General features: G+C 40.4%; 1 protein-coding gene across 1 annotated transcript in view; it reads left to right on the top strand.

Annotated features, from left to right (window-relative positions):
• LOC310939898 (GDNF family receptor alpha-2-like) overlaps positions 1 to 20,774 on the top strand; it is a gene marked incomplete at its 5' end in the record, with an annotated part of 107,759 nt that overhangs the window by 10,797 nt on the left and 76,188 nt on the right. The window contains one exon of the mRNA XM_083904755.1: positions 17,859 to 17,942. Coding sequence (XP_083760881.1) covers positions 17,859 to 17,942 — 84 coding nt within the window. The remainder of the gene's footprint in view (positions 1 to 17,858; positions 17,943 to 20,774) is intronic.

The raw sequence follows: 20,774 nt of genomic DNA, 5'->3' as shown, positions 1-20,774 counted from the left end.
AGCGCTTTATTTAAATGATTAAATCACATTGTCTGATTTTATAAAACAAAGAAATCATTAACACTGCTTTAGATTTGGTTTGTTAATTAAAAACATCATTGTTTCCGCATTTTTCCACATTTTCCTTTTATTGGATTAATTATCAACAGATTAATCGCCGATGAAACAATTTGTCAGCTGCAATTTCCGGGGTTCACGCTTTTTTGTATTGATACTGTCTGCAAATAAGTATCTGACTATAACCTGCTGCTTAATGTAATGCTCATTATAATATGACAACTCCAGTGAATCCATGTGAATAGAATCCAGACCGGAGTGTCTGAAAGGGTGTTTGAGAGTTGACAGTTCACTGTAGCTGTGATCAAAGTGCAGCACATTATTGCTGCTGACGCTAAGTGCGATAACAACGTGACTCAGCACCTTGTGTCACGTGTTCCCCGTTCTTGAACGACACCGGTTCACAGATTCCAGCACGAGGTTGTCGGATACCATACGTCTGTGAAGTATTTTGAAATTCGCAACACATTCTTGATATGTGTGTGAACCTGTCCCGCGCCCTGCAGGTAATATACGGGGTCAAATTTCCTCCTTGATCATTACTGTGCTGTTTTTACTGCTTCTACATAGAAATAAGGGGTTCCAAAAGTGACATTCTACAAGGGCTGAGGTTCTACCTGGAACCATTTGCTTCTGAAAAACCCTTTCCTGAAAAAAAAAAAACATGCAGATTTGTAGATTAGGCAAATTGGACACTCTGAATTGACCGTGAGTGTGAGATTGGATGGTTGTTTTTACTATATATTCACTCTTAGAAATAAGGGTTCCTTAAGGGTCCTTCTACAAGGGCTGATGTTCTACTTGGAACCATTTGCTTCTGAATAACCTCGCTCCTTTCCAGACGAAAGGGTTTTTTCAAGGGTTCTTGGTAACACTAATGGTACCAGTAAGAACCATTTTGATCCAGAGAACCCTTTAAAACCCCTTTCCTGATTGGTTTTAAAGGGGTTCTTGGTGGAACCCTCCAAAGGGGAACCTTTTATAAAGGCAAAAAAGGGTTCTAGGGTACAACAACAGTTCGGCCCTGTTTTTAACAAAATAAAAACACTATCAGGTAACCCCAACCCTAACCCATAATACCAGCTAATGGTGACCTGTTAATTAGGGTTAGGGTTAACCCCTTAGGGTTAGGGTTAACACTAACCCTAACATTACAACATCCAAAATGGCAGCTGGGTTTAAAGAGCCTTTCTTGACGGATAGTGGGTGGTTTTGGACCTGTGTCAGTGTGAGCCAATCACGTCAACAGTTTGCATCCATAAAAGAACCAATTAAGGCTGCACTCAGGAGCACAGGCAGCTGCCGTTCCCTAACAACGGTGCCTCGGGGGCCTCCGTGTGTGGATTATTATCGTCTGAATGTTTGCAGCAGGATTGATACATTTAATGATATCTTTCACGCCTACAACATGCATTACTGATCTTTTAGTGAAAAAAACCCCTCTCGGAGAAAAGTTTAATTGCCCGAGACAACTTTAACTGCAGCGAGGAGGGCGAGCTCCACCGGTGGATCCTCACGGCTCTGTTCTATCTTCACACGGAGGAAAGACGGGTATTCCAGACAATTAGGCGGGAACATGATGCATCGTCTCCATTTTCATGAAAGTCAGCACTGCGAAAGGTCATCGTTTCCGATACTGCATCATGCTAATACCACGCGTTTGTCCCCCAGGAGACACCGTGTGCTGCGCTCATCGTGATATAAGGTTTGTTTGTACACGCAAAAAATGTGAATGGAAAAAGTCTTATGTTTTAAGTTTTAGTGAATGGAAGAGGACGTTTAGAAATCATAATGACTGGAAAGTCCCAGAAATGGCGAACTAGGCCTGCAATGATTATTAATCGATTACTGAATTAATCATCAACTCATTTTCTTAAATATATTAATCAGTTTAATTTTTGCTCCATATAACAAAGAAATCGCTAAAAATTGAATAATTTTTGGTTTGTGGACAAAAACGAGACATTTGAGAGCATCATCATTTCCTGGTTTGGTCGACATTGTCAACATTTTGTGACATTTTACGAACCCGACAAGTACTTAAGTAATTAATTCATAAGTAATTAATATAAAAAAAAGAATCAACCAAATGTTTCCTTTCACCCCAACCGGTCTAGGCAGATGCTGCACATGTTTTGAGTGTGGTTCTCTCCAGAGATTTCGTCCCGCTTACGATTATGAAAATAATAATCTCACGTACCGGCGCTAAAGGCTAATCCCGAGAGTCAACACAGACAGTGACTTTAGCGCCACCTGCTGCTTAACCAACTCAACTAACTCTTTAGCAGCAGTGGATGGAAATATGTGCCGTACATTTTAATGGAAGTCGAGCGATGGAGTCAAAAGGCGTGTGGGGGGAGGGAGGGTAGGAGGTGAGGGATGGACGGTGCTGATAAATGATGAGAGGTGAAGAAAATTTAAGAGAGAGATGGAGAAAACCAAAGATTGAAACGGCGAGAGGTAAGAACGGGAGCGTCGTGGGGGAGAGAGGGAGGGAGGTGGGGGTACAAAGGTACACAGTATTCCTGGGTGAAACCATCATTACTATGAGCAATAGTCGCAGTCACTGGTCATTACCTTAGCCATCCACTGTCATAAGCAGAACATTTTTTTTCCAGGCCTGGCCTACGTGTCAGGGGATCGCGGGAGGAGCAGACTCCTGCATGCTGAACGCGTCCTCGCCTCCTCCTCCTCCCTCCTCCCTCCTCCTCCTCCTCCCTAAGCACTCGCTGGCTCCTTCATCATCAGAGGAAAGGACCTGTCAATATCTTGCGGACGTGATCGATAAAGTCTTTCATCCTTTTCGCCGTCTCAAAAATGCAAAGGGAAACGGTGAACTGCGACGACGACAAAACAAGAGTTGTTTGTCCTCTTCAAATATGTCTGTGACGATTTTATATACGCGTGGAGTGAACCTCACGAGCGAGCAGAGGCGATTCTAGAGTCTGTAGGGGCCCCTAAGCAAAAGTTCCCAGGGGGCCCCTTCCTTCCAACCAGTGTTAATCACCATTATGTTATAAATAATCTGACACCAACGAACAATGTATTTCAAAATTATTAAAAAACATTATATCAAAAATGATATTATAATAATTATTATCGAAATGAATGAAATAACATGGAAAAACCTTGTAATTGAAAAGTATGTGAGAATATAAATGTAAAGAACAATAAAATACTGTAAATACCTTTTAAAAAACTAGATGAACTTAGTAAAAAAACATACATTACACTGTAAATAATCCTCCTTTAGGAAGGTTTCCTAATGAGATGTCATTTCAAATCGCCCATTGTTGTTTAAGGGGGACGGGAATGCGCCTGGTCACCGCACATTTCAGTAAAAACAGCCCCCAGGCTCCGAGTGTCGGGGGGGCCCCCTATCGGCTCGGGGCCCCCAAGTAGTTGCCTGTTCACAAGCTGCGCCTCTGTGCGTGAGATGACTCTCGTTGGGGCTACAGGAGGCGCAGAGGAGTGAAAATGTAGGGGCCGGGTATAAGCGAAAAGGTTGAGATTGGCCTTTTGTAGCAGAGTGAGACCTCCGTCTCTTTCTCTATCAGAGGGAGAGAGTGAGTGAGTGAGTGAGTGAGTGAGTGAGTGAGTGAGTGACGGCCATTCTGCTCGCTGAATACTGTCATGATGCGAGCATTAAGACTCACTCCTGACTGAAAGGTTCACAGTGAATGAATGTGAACTGCAGGAGTCAACTACCAGGCCCCGGCGGCTGTCATTACAGCTCGGCCGCCTCACCTCACCTCACCTCACCTCACCTCACCTCACCTCGTCTACCAACTATTTTCTACGGTGGCCCACGGGTGTCAGGCCAAATACAAAAGCCGCAACGCAAATACAAACGCCACAACACAAATATTTCTATATTCACAATATTTTTATAGAAGAAGACAGCTCTCGCTCCTGTGATAAGTAAGTGAAACATTGTTCTCTAGCTAACTATGATGCAGGTGTAACGTTAGGCTATTCCAGAAAGCCGGTTTAATGACTGTCCGCCAGCAACAATCCGCCGCATTGTCAACATCCGTTACCGTTCACTTCCGTTGAAGGTCACTTCCGTTGTGGCGCTTGTATTTGTGTTGTGGCTTTTGTATTTGTGTTGTGTTTTGTATTTGCGTTGTGGCTTTTGTATTTGTGTTGTGGCGTTTGTATTTGTGTTGTGGCTTTTGTATTTGCGTTATGTCGTTTGTATTTGCGTTGTGGCGTTTGTATTTGCGTTGTGGCTTTTGTATTTGTGTTGTGGCTTTTGTATTTGCGTTGTGTCGTTTGTATTTGCGTTGTGGCGTTTGTATTTGGGTTGTGGCTTTTGTATTTGTGTTGTGTCATTTGTATTTGCGTTGTGGCGTTTGTATTTGCGTTGTGGCTTTTGTATTTGTGTTGTATCGTTTGTATTTGCGTTGTGGCTTTTGTATTTGTGTTGTGGCATTTGTATTTGTGTTGTGGCGTTTGTGTTGTGGCGTTTGTATTTGCGTTGTGGCGTTTGTATTTGCGTTGTGGCTTTTGTATTTGTGTTGTGGCGTTTGTATTTGCGTTGTGGCGTTTGTATTTGCGTTGTGGCGTTTGTATTTGAGTTGTGGCGTTTGTATTTGCGTTGTGGCTTTTGTATTTGTGTTGTGGCTTTTGTATTTGTGTTTTTTGTATTTGTGTTGTGGCTTTTGTATTTGTGTTGTGGCTTTTGTATTTGTGTTGTGGCTTTTGTGTTTGTGTTGTGGCTTTTGTGTTTGTGTTGTGGCTTTTGTGTTTGGCCTGACACCTCTGGGCCACCGTAATTTTCTCTCTTTGCATCATTAATTGAAATAGCCGCTCATCAGAATAAGAATCTCCCTTCCCTTTCCTCCATAAGGAGAAATTCCGAGCACAATTAACACTTTATTTCGTTTGATTATTTATACGCCGCCGCTAATCATGTTTACACAGAACACTCACGTTGCCTTTTTAAGTTATATGAACCTGCGTCTTTATGTGTTTTTTTTCCTCCTCTTTCACGTCGATCTGAAAAGGTAAATGCGGACGAGAGGCTGATATATTACCGGCTGCCGTCTGTTTTAATGTTTCCCTCAATATGCTGCAATCCCATAAAGCTGTTTTTTACTGAAATTTTTATCAGGATTTACAGCGTATTCCACATTTAGTAGCTGACACCATGCAGGTATTAAAATGCTGATTTAGGGGAGTGGGTTTGTAACAATTCATATTAACATTACAGCTGCATCGCCAAAGGGGAGGCTGAACATTTTCAGTCTTTTTCCTTTTTTTTTCCCCCCTGTGCTGTGTTTGCTCACGGTGCCACGTTGGATTGGAATTGTGACTTCAAATATTATTCCGGGCTAATCCAATATTCTATTTGTATGGATTTGAAATTGAGTTTAAAATGTCAATATCACTTCAAACGCTGAGCCGTTAACCGAGTTTATGGATCAGCCGTGAGTTCTGTTTGATGAAAGATGCATCTGTGCTTTCATTATATGTGATAAACGGGCCCATTGTTCATTTTTACAATTATTATTTTGCATAATATTATAATAAAATGCAGCAAATTTAAATCAGAGGTGTCAAACACGTGGCCCACCACTTAATATCTTGTTGCATGATGCTATAATACTATAATAATACTATAAATATGTATTTGCTTGCAGTATTTTTTATAATAGTAATGAAAAGACAAATGTGTAATTATCGCATTATTAAATTCATAATCAAATGACAACTTTTGATTATAAATGACATTCAAAACAATGGTGATTAAGGCTATAAGCTCCACATGGCTCTGTCTGTGTATTTTTGTGAGGGAAGAAGCACACGGCGCGAGTAAAGCGAGACCAAGTAGATTCCTTTGTAGAAAAAGGACTTTACAGTCATATTTTGATCGCAATGACACTTTTGTGCTCTGCCAACTGTATGTGCCTCCATGTTCAAACGCCGCTGCTGCTGTTTCTTTCACTATGCAGCTCCAATTAATGCTCCTGGATGGTGTCTGAGGTTTTCTGATTTTCATTCATTTTTGGTTTGTGGACAAAACAAGAAATTTGAGTCGTCATCTAATATTTGTGATCACCTAAAAATCTGGATAGGATTAACCAGTCGGAAGAAGCACACGGCGTGAGTAAAGTGAGACCAAGTAGGTTCCTTTGTAGAAAAATAAATCTGGACATCAAGTAAGGACTTTACGGTCATATTTTGATCGCAATGACACTTTTGTGCTCTGCCAACTGTATGTGCCTCCATGTTCAAACGCCGCCGCTGCTGCTGTTTCTTTCACTATGCAGCTCCAATTAAGGCTCCTGGATGGTGTCTGGACAAATAGGGTTGAAACAATTACTCGATTATTAATTGGTTTTGAGGTTTTCTGATTTTCATTCATTTTTGGTCTGTGGACAAAACAAGAAATTTGAGTCGTCATCTCATATTTGTGATTCCCTAAAAATCTGGATAGGATTAACCAGTCGGAAGAAGCACATGGCGCGAGTAAAGCGAGACCAGGTAGATTCCTTTGTAGAAAAATAAATCTGGACATCAAGTAAGGACTTTACGGTCATATTTTTATCGCAATGACACTTTTGTGCTCTGCCAACTGTATGTGCCTCCATGTTCAAACGCCGCCGCTGCTGCTGTTTCTTTCACTATGCAGCTCCAATTAAGGCTCCTGGATGGTGTCTGGACAAATAGGGTTGAAACAATTACTCGATTATTAATTGGTTTTGAGGTTTTCTGATTTTCATTCATTTTTGGTCTGTGGACAAAACAAGAAATTTGAGTCGTCATCTAATATTTATGATTCCCTAAAAATCTGGATAGGCTTAACCAGTCGGAAGAAGCACAGGGCGCGAGTAAAGCGAGACCAAGTAGATTCCTTTGTAAATAAAAATAAATCTGGACATCAAGTAAGGCCTTTACGGTCATATTTTGATCGCAAAGACACTTTTGTGCTCTGCCAACAGTATGTGCCTCCATGTTCAAACGCCGCCGCCGCTGCTGTTTCTTTCACTATGCAGCTCCAATTAAGGCTCCTGGATGGTGTCTGGACAAATAGGGTTGAAACAATTACTCGATTATTAATTGGTTTTGAGGTTTTCTGATTTTCATTCATTTTTGGTCTGTGGACAAAACAAGAAATTTGAGTCGTCATCTAATATTTATGATTCCCTAAAAATCTGGATAGGCTTAACCAGTCGGAAGAAGCACATGGCGCGAGTAAAGCGAGACCAAGTTGATTCCTTTGTAGAAAAATTAATCTGGACATCAAGTAAGGACTTAATGACACTTTTGTGCTCTGCCAACAGTCTGTGCATCCATGTTCAAACGCCGCCGCTGCTGCTGTTTCTTTCACTATGCAGCTCCAATTAAGGCTCCTGGATGGTGTCTGGACAAATATACGCCATTAGGGCTGAAACAATAACTCGATTATTAATTGGTGTTGAGGTTTTCTGATTTTTAACTTCTTTAATGTGAATATTTTCTGGTTTCTTTGCTCCGTGTAACAAAGAAATCATTAAAACTGAATCATTTTAGATATGTGGACAAAACACGACATTTGATCGACATTTCATCATTTCCAGGTTTGAGAAACGCTGATCAACAATCAACAGATCAACATTTTCTGACAAACGGTTACTCGATTAATCGATTGCAGTCCTAGACGCTAAATTATTAGACATATTATGTACAACACATAAGTTACCAAAGTACCAAAGTACCAAAGTAACATCATCTTTATAACAATTCTACGATTCTCCCAAACAAATCTGGATAGGATTAACCAGTCGGAGGAAGTACGAAGGCAAATCTTCTCCTTCCAATGTCTCGGCAAACAAATTTCCACGAATTTGATTTCAATTTCGCTAACTGAATGTGAAGGTGCAGAGAGAGAGAGAGAGAGAGAGAGAGAGAGAGAGAGAGAGAGAGAGAGAGAGAGAGAGAGAGAGAGAGAGGATCAAATGCACTTTCACAGCATATTGATTTAATTTCATTAGGTTTATTGGAATTCAGTTCCCATCTGACAGATTTAGTTTTTTCCGCGTTTGAAGATTCACTAACAAAACTTTGAGGGCATTGACGGCAAAGACTCTTGTCACCTTTGGTTAGACGAGCGGAGTTCGTGAAACCGGCGGCAGCAGCGCGGCTGTGCAGAGAACCCTTTCGGCTGTGCTGCAGGCTGCTCCAGCTGTGCCAGGGCTTTTGTGTGCGTGTAATTAATATCAAACAGAAGTGGTGTTGCAATAACGCTCTATTAGATGAATAAGAAGCACAACAGGAGTGTTTCTCCTCTGCACACTGGCCTGATGCACGCAAACGGAAAAAAAGTATAGGTAACGCTTTCTTTTACAGTCCCCTAATTACCTGGTATTTAGCTGGTAAATTCATGGTAACACTAAAGTGTTGCTAGGTAATTACCAAGGGTAATAAGATAAGTAAATACAGTGAAACCGTTGCCAAAATACTGGGTAATGCACGGTAATGTACTCGGTAAGTAAAGTAAAACTGTACTGTAAAAGAAAGCCAAGCTTGTTTCCATGTAATTACACACATTTTTAGGGTTAGGTTTGTTAGATTACCCCTTGGGTAAATAGCTAGTAATTAGGGGACTGTAGGTACCTGCTTATTACCAGTTTATAACCCAATAATACACTTACATTTACCATAGTTTTGCCATAGTTTAGCTGTACATACCTTCTTATTAACAGCAGTAATAACACGCTATAATTAACTATATAGTTACCAGGTAAATGCCCAGTATTTTGGCAACAGTTTCACTGTATTTACTTTCTTATTACCATTGGTAATTACCTAGTAACACTTTGGTGTTACCATGAATTTACCAGGTAAATACCTGGTAATTAGGGGACTGTAAAAGAAAGCGTTACCAAAGTATATATAATCGATATTAAACAGGGACATAATCAGTACAGAGCACTTTTTTTTATAAAACACAGTGAGTTGAATGGCAGTTATTAAAATTGACTGTGCTTCCAGCCATGAGCGGTTTGCTAAGAATGTCCCAAAAAAAAAAAAAAAAAAATCCATAGGACAGTTTCCATCACCTCAGGAGTTAAGCTCACTGATAATGGATATGAAAAGGATGAGTGATGGCGACTAATGACTTCATAATATCCCTCATGGCAAAGGAGAGGAGAGCGTGAATCCATTTAAAAGCAGTATTCCTCTCATGCTTTAACCGGGGGAAAGGCTTCGCTCGTCTGACTGAGCCTTTTTTGCCGGTCATGCTCCATACTGTCAGAGCAAATGAAGTCAAACGAACGCGTAATTACAGCGATAAGTTGTTGCCCCCGCAGCTCAAACCGTCTTATCGCTTAACAGCTGGGAAGAATTTTTTTTATTACTTGATGGATGCGTAATTGGGTCCAGGGTGACTGTCAAAGAGCAGCTTTATTTATTTCATTCCAAGTACAACAAGGCTCCTGCTGTGTGTGTGTGTTTTCCAAGGTGGGTGTGATTAGAGTGTGTACTTTATTTGTTTGTTGTTGTTCATTCAACATGGATGCTATCGTCCAAGTTAAGTAAGCACATCAAATTAATTAACCACAGCTCCTGTGGTTTGGAGTTTTGGAGACATTGTAGTTTTAGGGGTCACTGCAGAACCTCGCTGTGCATTTGGACTTGTGCAACTTAAAGGCGCCATATGTAAGAATGTGGCCAAAAACGGTTACTACATTCAAATTCAAAATACCGAGGTCTTTTAGGTTTCGTTTTTTCCGACGTAACTGGCAACCCGTGGTTGCTCGGCAGCTGAGACTCTACCGACTGCGATGATTGGTAGACGGCGGTAGGTGGCGCCACATGCCAAAAACATGATTTCAAAACATAAATATGATTTGCAGTCTGCAAAATATTTTTTTAATGTAAATAGTTTGTCTGTTCTGTTGTTGTTGGTGAGTTCAGTTTGTTATATGAACATTATTCCTGAGTCTCTGTGACATATTAGGAGGATTTTATGGACAGTTGCTTTAGATTTATTACATAATGTACCTTTAACGTGTTATAGTTTTTGTGAGCAGGACACTTTACAAACTCTTATCTAGTATCATGTAGAACGTGGACGACCCTCCCCACCACGCACCGGGTGAACAGTGAAGGACTGTGTGTAAGAGACTCTCAGAGTTTTCTGATACAGGAAATCTTTCCTGCCAGCTGTAGCAGTAAACCTCTATAACACAGCTGTTCTGTTGGACAGAGAACTCTCTTGACTCTTTTGTGTTATGTAACTAAACTTGCAGATACAGCTGTGGCCGTGCAACTTCATAACTTTGCACGACCGGACAATTGGACTGTGTGCAGTATATTCTGTGTAGCCACCGTTGTTTATTTGGTTAGATTCAAATGTTTTATTCCATATTGTCTTCATAGCTGTGGTGTATATCCTTCTGTTACATCTAGATACACATTTATTTTAAATAGTTTTAGAGCTGCAACTAATGGTTCGTTTCATAATTTAATTATTTCTTTGTTATATGGAGCAAATAAGCCAGAAAATATTCACATTTAAGAAGCTGCAATCTAAACATTGGATTTAATTATTGAAAGAAAATACTCTGAATTATCAAAATAGTTCATAGTTGATAATTGTCCTTTATGGACCAAACTACCAATCAATTGAGAAAATAATGAACAGATTCATTGATTATGAAAATAATCTTTAGTTGCAGCTCTAATTGCACGAAATGCCAGAAAATATTGATTATGTGTTTCCCAAACCTGGAAATGAACCAAAAATGATTCAGTTTTAATGATTTCTCTGTTATATGGAGCAAAGATAGTTGATTAATTTAGTAATTGATTAATCGTTGATTAGTGAAGTATTCAGTGTTTCAGCCTTAAGTATTTTATATTTTAATATTTTATTTATTCTTGTTTAGATGTGCATTTGCCTGGAACCATACTTAAGTAGCACAAAAATACTATCTATTAGCTAGTTGTTAACTTTTTAGGTAGCTTTCTTATCTATTAAGCTATTGCTTTCTTAGCTAACTATTAAGCTGGCTGCCTTGCTAGCAGGCTGACTGGCTAACCAAGTGTTTCATAACAAGGTACGTTTTTTTCTTAACTATTAGGCTATTGCTTTATTAACTAACTATTAAGCTAGCTGCCTTGCTATCAGGCTGACTGGCTAACCAAGTGTTTCATAAAAAGATATGTTTTTTTCTTAACTATTAAGCTATTGCTTTATTAACTAACTATTAAGCTAGCTGCCTTGCTAGCAGGCTGACTGGCTAACCAAGTGTTTCATAACAAGGTACGTTTTTTCTTAACTATTAAGCTATTGCTTTATTAACTAACTATTAAGCTAGCTGCCTTGCTAGCAGGCTGACTGGCTAACCAAGTGTTTCATAAAAAGATAAGTTTTTTTCTCAACTATTAAGCTATTGCTTTATTAACTAACTATTAAGCTAGCTGCCTTGCTATCAAGCTGACTAGGTAACGAGGTGTTTCATAACAAGGTACATTTTCTTTCACAACTATTAAGCTATTGCTTAATTAACTAACTATTAAGCAAGCTGACTGGCTATCTAGGTGTTTCATAACAAGGTACGTTTTTTCTTATCTATTAAGCTATTGTTTAAGTAGCTAACTATGAAGTTGACAGTCTTGCTAGCAAGCTGACTGGCTAACTAGGCTTTTCATAACAAGGTATGTTTTTTCTTATCTATTAAGCTATTGCTTAATTATCTAACTATTAAGCTAGCTGCCTTGCTAGCAGGCTGACTGGCTAACTAGGTGTTTCATAACAAGGTACGTGTCTTGATTTTGTCAAATGAGAACACTGCTGTCACAGTCTAACACAAAGACAGTCGAGGAAAATCCTTTTTTAAACACACGTGTACGTGTTTAGCTAGCAAAGGTGGTTAGAGTCTGGTTACTGCTCAAAGGAAGGAGGGTGAAGGTGATTGTTTGCAGAGTAATTGGTAGCCTCGAAAAAACACTGCTTTAAAGCCTTTCGCATAATTGTTGTAATTACACAGACAGAGATCTCGAGTCCAGCAGCCCAACGTTTACAGAGGTCACACGGAGAAAAGAGACTGACATTCACGGAAAGTGCAGTGCGTGGATGTATTATAACACACACACCTACACACAAAAGGTGAAACAAGAAAGTAGAGGTTGATTATCGTGGATAATTCTACGGCAGATATCAGTGTAGCTGATGGTTGATTCAGGGGCTGATATATCAGGCCAATTATCTTTTTTTTTGAAAATATACCAGTTTAATAATACCAAACAATTCATTTAAATAACCATTTAATGGATAACACTTTCCAATCTGCTTTTTATGGCTGCACTGCAGTGCAATTACATCACCCGGCACTTTCCATTGTTATTTGCGTCTGTACTTAATACAGTTTGGATGTCACCGTGTGTTACTGTGTGTTTTTACGTGCTAATGATGTTGCATTATTTTATCCGCCTCGCGTCTGCAGATGGAAATAGCGAATGTGTAATAGCAGAATTACGACGTGGGCGCATTTAAAGTACACGTGAAACTCATTCATGTTTTCAAATACTAATGCTAATTTAAATGAATGAATTAACACATTGGATATTAAGTACATGTAACAGCAGACGGCAGAGTTCTACGGCGGATGGTGTACAGGGGGGAGCTGCCAGAGAAATGACAGAATGTAGACAGAATACTAAATATAGTTTTTTTTTTTTTAAATGATAAAAATAGGAGAATCATTTGGCTGTAATGATATAATGAGACCCTTGAAAGACACAAAAGCCTCTTTTCCACCAACATTCTCGGAACTTATTTAAAATCATTCCTGGTAATCTGTGTGGTCTGAGTTCCCCCGCAACTCAAAGTTCCGGGAATTTTTTTTCAAATCAGGCTGACAGGGGGGGGGGGGGGAGCGGTATAGTGGAAACTGCACTACATCTCCGGTCCAGTAGGTGGTGGTAAGAAGTAGTTGAAGGCCAAACAAGCATGATGACACCATGAAATTGTTGTTACTCTTGTTTTTTTTTTTTTTACATCGCAAATAAAACCATCTGCACGGAAAAAGGCAACTGCCGTTATTATCAAAGACAATCGCGTTCTTCTTCCCTCGTCTTCTTTTAAAGGTCAAAGGTGGTCGTCGCGAGTAAGTAGTTCTTTCTGTGAACGTTTGAGTTCCCCACGTAATTTCCTAACGATCACATTTTTCCTCCGCTGCCATCTCTACACTCACTCCACTCCTCAACTCTGCCAGACGTCAATAGCGACATGTGCTCAGAGAACGGCCGACCGAGCTGCGCCGCGTTGTTACGGTCGTCAATATTGACGTAAACGGGGAGACGAAGCGCTATCCCCGTGAAGTATCGAGTCCTGACCGCGTTCGCAAATCTCAGGTCGTTTTCTTTTCCAACGGAAATTATGATCATATGAAAAACCTCTTCTTCACCTCCAGCAGTAAACGCTTCTGCTGCTGCTGCCGCCGCTTCAGCCGAGAGACCAATAAAGAGCAAAGTATCCCTCACATTAGTGCCAATTCTTTGTGCCGCCCTTTAATTTAGCACGGCACTTACTTGTGTCGCAGTTGCTGAGTTTGGCACATTTCTTCAAAAGTTCCTTAAGCTCTCAGGTCTTTTGAGTGCCCTCATTTCCTTGTCTTCCATCTTGTCTCCTCTCTTTCATACGCCCGCCTCACATTAGCTCACCCTTTTTCAACCAGTCCGACCCAATCGTGACTTGCTTTTGATTCGTTTTCATGGGTGAATTCAACTCACACGACCACTTTCACCACTTTATCTAATCGTTGTTGACTTCTGTTTTTAACTCTTATTTGAAATTTTATTGTCCACATGATACAAACATTCTTGTAGAGCATTCTAACTTAGGGGAACGAGTCTCTTACCTTAACCATAACCATCACAAGGAGATGCTTCACCTTAACCCCAACCCTAACCCTGGCCTCAATCCAATTCTCACCCTAAAATCAGGTCTTAACCCTGAAAAGTACATTTAACCTTGACATTTAACCAATCGGTCTACGAGTTGCGTTAATGAGAAGGACGCATGCCAATTCCTTAACCCCTAACCCACAGACAAAAAGCTGTTTTGATATCTTAGTGGGGACACCTCATAGACATAATGCATTCCCTAGCCCCTTACCCTAACCTTAACCATCACCACAAAGTTCCTAACCCTTAACCCTAACCCTAAAACCAGGTCTTAACCCTGAAAAGCACTATACATTTGTTGGGCCCAGACAAAATGTCCTCACTCAAAGAACACAATACAAGAACACAAACACACACAGTTGTTTTGATATCTTAGTGAGGACACCTCATAGATATAATGCATTCCCTAGCCCCTGACCCTAAATTTAACCATCAAAATGAAGTGCCTACCCCAACCCTAACCCTAACCCCAACCCTAAAACAAGGTCCTAACCCTGACAAAGCACTTGAAAGTTGTAGGGCCCAGACAAAATGTCCTGACTTTCCAAAAAGGTCCTCACTCCGTATGGTTTATATGATTTTTGTTCCTCATGAAGGGACAAATACAAGACACAAAGTCATTTTGATATCTTAGTTAGGACACCTCATAGACATCATGCATTCCTTAGCTACTTACCCTAATTTTAACCCTAACCCCAACCTTAAGACTAAAACAAGGTCTTAACCCTGAAAAAGCACTTTCAATGTGTTGGGCCCAGACAAAAATGTCCTCACTTTCCCAAAATATCCTCACTCCGTATCGTTTATATGATTTTTGTTCCTTGTAAAGCAACAAATACAAGAACACACACACACTAAGTTGTTCTTACCCTAGTGAGGACACCTCCAAGACATGATGCATTCCCAAGCCCCTTACCCTAACCATGCCACCGAAATGCCTGACCCAACTTTAACCCATACCCATTTCTAACCCTAACCCTAAAACCAGGTTTTAACCCTGAAAAAGCACGTCAAAGTTGTTGAGCCCAGACGAAAAATATCCCCATGAGGACCTTACAAAGATATAAATACAAGTACACACACACACACACATAGCTGACCTAGCAGATAGGAGACAGCTTTTATCAGCCTGCATTATCTTTCCAATGGAATCCATGTTGGAGCGCGTTGATAAACAAACTGTAGTGTATCTATTGATTGGATCTAGTGATTGGTTGTCGAGGCAGCACCGTTTTTGCACCAACTGGGTTTCAGTACTACTCATTTTTTGTTGTTGTTGTTGTTGTTGCCCTCTCATCTGCAGCAGTGAGTCCTCCTCAGACCCGACACAAACACCCTCTCTGTGTTTCTGCTGGGATCAGAATGCCAGGCTATTTAACACTGGAGGGTTTGTCTCAATCACACCGAATGGCTGTGAATTTTAAATGCGGGATTAGAGGCCTACAGAGAAGCAGGCACACGGGAGGGACTGAGTCAGTTGAGTGCTAATTAGATTTTTTTTTTTTTTTTTTTTTTTTTTTATAAACAAACAATATCCGGCAACACGTTGTTTGCAGAGTGAGATGTAACTGAAGTCAGTCTAAACTGTGTTTTAAAACTAAACCCCAGCAAAGACGAATGCTCCACGGGGCCAAAGCAGCCACCGGCGATGGGAATGGTGTTAACCCTTTAAGGTACGCACCAAGAAAAAAACAAAGAAAAAATTATTTATTTGCATTTTTTTTTTAATTTTTTTTAAATTTACTTATGATAAAAATAACCACAATCAATATTTTTTATTTTTATTTTTTTTTTAATTAGACCATACAGTATTACAGATACAGGCCTCTACCAAACGGTTGAGACGTCTGTTTATAATAAACCTGGTTTGCATAATTCATAAAGTACAACATTCACAATTTTACAAGTCACATTAAGTGTTAGTGAGTTCAGCTTGATCCATTTTTCAATGAGATATAGTGACTTAAAGTGTGGTCGACCAAATGGTTGAGTAGGACCTTAAAGGGTTAATCACATTTTCATAGTCACACAGGTTTTTAAAAATGCTGGTTATGTCTGTTAATTATACTGTAAAAGCGGCTACAGTTAGCATAGCATTGTGTTGCATATATAGCTGTAGTCTGTAAGTTATAAGGTAAACAAAACTTGTGTTACATTCAAATCGTTGTTGAAGGACTTCACACAATATCGCTCTTTTTTTCAGTACAGTGCCGTTTAGATCTCGAGTTGCCTGCAAAATTTACGGCGCCGCCGCACAGGAAGTGATTCATCTTATGTCAAGACAGATGCGGAGGGGGCAAAAGCAGCAGCAGCAGCAGCAGCAGCAGCAGCAGCGCTGAGCTAGTAAATCGAGACGGCGACAAACTGTTTAGAGCAGTGTTTCTCAGGCCTGGTCTGTGGCACTCGCTGCCCCTTCGTGTTATTTTTTCTGAAAGTCTCCGCGCTCCAACAGCGCCTGATTCAAATCAGTCAGCTCATCAACAAGCTCTTGCAGAAGCCGCGTAAACGACCCAGCGGTTTGAGTCAGGTGTGGCGACAACCTGAATCGGGTGCTTCGACGGTGAAATTTGGTTCGTGGTTTGCTTCAAGATAAGCGTTTTTACAGCTGCATCATCCAGGTGCGGATTGTAGTTATGTACTCAGAGATTTATCGTTTAAGGGGCCACTTGGTCTCTTTATTCATGCTAATAATGGTCGTGTGGATTATTATTGTTCATTTATGTCTCATAGTCGGTCCATATAGGGCTGACACAATTACTCAAATAGTCGGTCATTAATCGATTACTAAATTATCCGTCAACTGTTTTATTTTAAAAAAATCCATGAGTTGGTTTTCTGATTTTTCAGACTCTTCAATGTGAATATTTTCTGGTTTCTTTGCTCCTTAAAACAAAGAAGTCGTTAAAGCTGAATCATGTTGATGATCAAATGATCAGCATTTTCTGACATTTTACGCAATTAGAGCTGCAACAAATTATTATTTTCATCATCAAGTAATGTGTTGATTATTTTGTATTGGTAGTTTTCAACAATTGATCAATTTCATCACTTATAACTAATCAGTTACTACATCAATTGTCAACTATTTTGATAATTGATCTGATCAATTTGAGTGCTCTTTAAATAATGCAATGAAGTTTTGAGGTTTTTCAGCTTCTTATATGTGAATATTGTCTAGTTTCTGTGATTTTCCAGCTTCTTAAATGTGAACATTTATATATTATATGTTAAAAAAACAAACATTAAAGGTGCATTATGTAATAAATCTATAGCAACTGGCCATAAAATCCACCAACAACAACAGTACAGACAAAATATTTGTCTGCAAATCATGTTTATGTTTTGTAATCATCTTTCGGCATGTGGCGCCACCTACCGCCGTCTACCAATCATTGCAGTCAGTAGAGTCTCAGCTGCCGAGCAACCACGGGTTGCCAGTTACGTCAAAAAATAAATCTGAAAAGACCTCGGTATTTTGAATTTGAATGTAGTAACTGTTTTTGGCCACATTCTTACACATGGCACCTTTAAAACTGAATTATTTTGGTTTGTGGACAAAACAAGACATTTGAGAACGTCATTTTCTGACATTTTCTGCACCAAACAGGTAGTCGATTAGTAACCGACAGATTAATCGATGGTGAAAATAACCGTTAGCTGCACATACGTCTTTCAGGGACATGAACTGCACTTAAACTTGCTCAGTTTTGATGAGCGACAAACACGGACTTCCACTAACTGCGACAAAATTGTCCTCTGTCAGCATTTGTCCCCTTTTAGGGCTCACATCACTACTCCTACATTTGAGTGTGAATTCAATTACCTCTGTGTTGTTTTTTTGTAGCGCCGTAATGAATCTTTGTCATTATTTCTTTTCTTTTTTTCCCCCCCCCTTTCAGGTGGAGATATGGATTCGTCTCCGTACGAGCCCGTGGCGCCAAACCGACACCCCGACGCTTTCCGCTTGGCTTCAATCTCATCAGGTATTTACTGCTTTTTATCTCAAATGAATTCTCTGTGCTTTTGTCACACGAGCGAGAATGTGATGTAAATATTCACCGCAGACAGGAGGTGGGAAATGAAATTCCTACAGGATAAAAAAAAAAAAAAAAAAAATCCATACAGCCATTGTTGGTGGTCTTCCACCATTCAGCTTCGCTCGCGTGGTAATGAATGTTAGTGCAGCGGTTGTTTATGGACGCGTGGGTTAAAAACCATATACAGTCATTACCTCATATATTCTCCTGCTATTGATTTTGCTTTCCTTTGGTTTTTACTAATTAAACAGCACACCGCTCGACAAGAGAGCTACAGCCGGGGCCTTTTTTTTATTTACTGATTCTTACCGTCGTGCTATCGCTAATCAATACACGTCTTATTATGTCGCGTCGCGGCAACAGTGGCTAACGCGGCGCGGAGAGAACGCGGCGTGGACGCAAGCGAGGGACGAGGATGTTCTGTCGCTTAAAGATTCCATTTTTCTTGTTGTGTTTTGGCAGAAAATGTCCACAGGATGTTCTCTCCTATTTCTTTTCTTTTTCCGCCAACAACAACAACGACAACAACAACAAAAAAGCAATCTGCAAACACTGAAGACGGCACATTTTCCCCTCTTCTCTTGGCTGATGTATCTGGCTTTGTTTTATCAATGGGAGGTTAAGGAAAGACATGCTTTTTTGCATAATCCCCTTGGCTTGAAATCAGCAGTGTATCACTTTGTTTTTGAAAATGCGCTTGTTTTGATGTATCGGAGGAAGAGCAGCAGAATGAGTGTGTAAGAGTGCGGGGCTTTGATTAGTTTGGACTTTTTTTTTTTTTTTTTTTTCAAGCGATGATGGCAAACTGCCTTGTCTGATTTAAGTGCATGTTCATCTGGAACGCACCCAGGCAGGGAAGCGCAAAAACTGAAATTTGTTGTTTTGATGACGGAAAATGTTTCTAAAGTTTCACCGCCGATTGAAATACTGCGTCGGAAAAAAAAAATTCCAATCCAATCAAGCTGATTTATGAATAGTTCTTACGATTGAAATATGGCTCCTGTGTTTTGCCCACTTTTATTTCCTTTGGCTGCGTTTCTGTAATAAATGCAGCAAAAACAGTGTTTTCTTAATATACTTTCAAATGATGACAAGGAACACAGCGACTTCTCTTCTTTTAAAAAAAAAAAAAAAAAAACACAGCGCAAAAGCTGGTGAAGGCTGAACGACACGCGGGGGAGTAATTAAAAAACATGAAAGTGTAATAAGTCGTAAAAACTGTTTGTGCCATAAAATCAAACTCAAAAAAGTTGCAAGGAAAGACTTTGGGCTTCGCTTCTAACTCGGGAATCAACAACGAGGGGGAGATCCGACGTTTTCAAGGATGAACAAAGACAACACAAAAAGCTACAAATCATCCAACAGTTTCATTTAATGCGGACCTAGACCGGAAGTTCCAATTAACGTTGTTTTTTAGTGTGTATCTGCGTCGTTACCTTGTTTACGAAGCCCTGAAGGTTCGAAACAAACAGTTCAGTCACTGCTGAGAACGCTGTGTTTTATTGTAATCTCGGGCTCAGCGAGATCTCTGAAAAAAACCCGGTCCGGTTACGTAAACACCGGTTCTCCTGAACAGCAGATCCTCCTGCTCCGGGCACTAGTCCGGGCACATCCGGTTGCGTACATTGACCCGCAGAAGAAGAGTCGTGAAGGCGCTATTTTTAAACACTGTTAAAACAATGTTTTGATAATGAGTAGCAGTGCATCCACCGTTCCAGAGGGGGGAGCTGCGCTTCTGAGAGCTGGTGTGCTGATTATGTCACTTCCGGGTACTGGCCAATCACAAGACAGTTGGGAAGGCTCTACGCTGGCTGACCAATCGCAACACACTCTGTCTTCTGGGTGTGAGATTTCAGTCTGAAACGGCGTAGCTGAGGAGAGCGTCAGTAAGGAGAGATTTCTATCGGCTCGTTTACAGCAACTAGGAGGTTTTTGACCATAAAAACAAGTTAATGTATGTAAGTAGACCTCCATAACTCACATATATGTGCAACAGGACCACTCTATGTGAGCTTTAAAACAGTTGCAGGCCGTGAAACGATGTGAAAATGTGACACAAAGGAACTGAGTGTTTAAATCCAATTAGGAAAATATTGCTAACAAAATCACTGAAAGCTTGTTTGTTTGTGAGTCATTAGCTAAATAATAATCAGAGTTTCTCTGTAACAAGGATCTTAGTAACTAACTCATTTCCAAAAAATGACTCGTTAGTAATTAAAATTGTCCTTTGAAGAGCTTTGAAGATAAAGATAAAAAAAGAACATCAGTGAATCGGGCGCAAATGGACTTGAAGACGCCTCCACGAGGCTTTGAGGCGAAACCTCAGGGGATTTCATCTTAAGGTGAGGTTAACTTTATCAATGTGGGGGGAAAAATTCTGTTTTCTGGAAATTCTACGGCGGCCGACTGAGCAGCACCTCGGGGGGGGGGAACAAGTCCAGGGTGAATGTCAGTGCCTCGGTCTGTGGCAGTCTGACAGAACAACAAGTTTTCATGGTGGGAGGAAAACTGGAGGAATAATCCACACCAACACGGAGAGAAAGTTAAAAAGAAAGGATCTTTTTGTTACTGGCGTTATATAACTGGAAATTGCCGAGTCAGATGGACGGTTGATCAGACTGAGCGCGGCCGCCACGAGGGGCCAACCTGCCCAGAATCTGTCTAAACACTCAAAAGATGTTTTGATGGTGGGAGGAAACCGGAGAGCCTGGAGGAAAACCCACGCAGACAAGGGGAGAACAATTAGAGCTCGGGATTTACGGGCTCTTTGAAGGGAGC

Source organism: Microchirus variegatus, assembly GCF_963457635.1.
Source record: "Microchirus variegatus genome assembly, chromosome: 18".
Taxonomy (NCBI): domain Eukaryota; kingdom Metazoa; phylum Chordata; class Actinopteri; order Pleuronectiformes; family Soleidae; genus Microchirus; species Microchirus variegatus.
The sequence above is the reverse complement of the archived record's forward strand: the minus strand, read 5'-3'. Positions and strand labels throughout refer to the sequence as shown.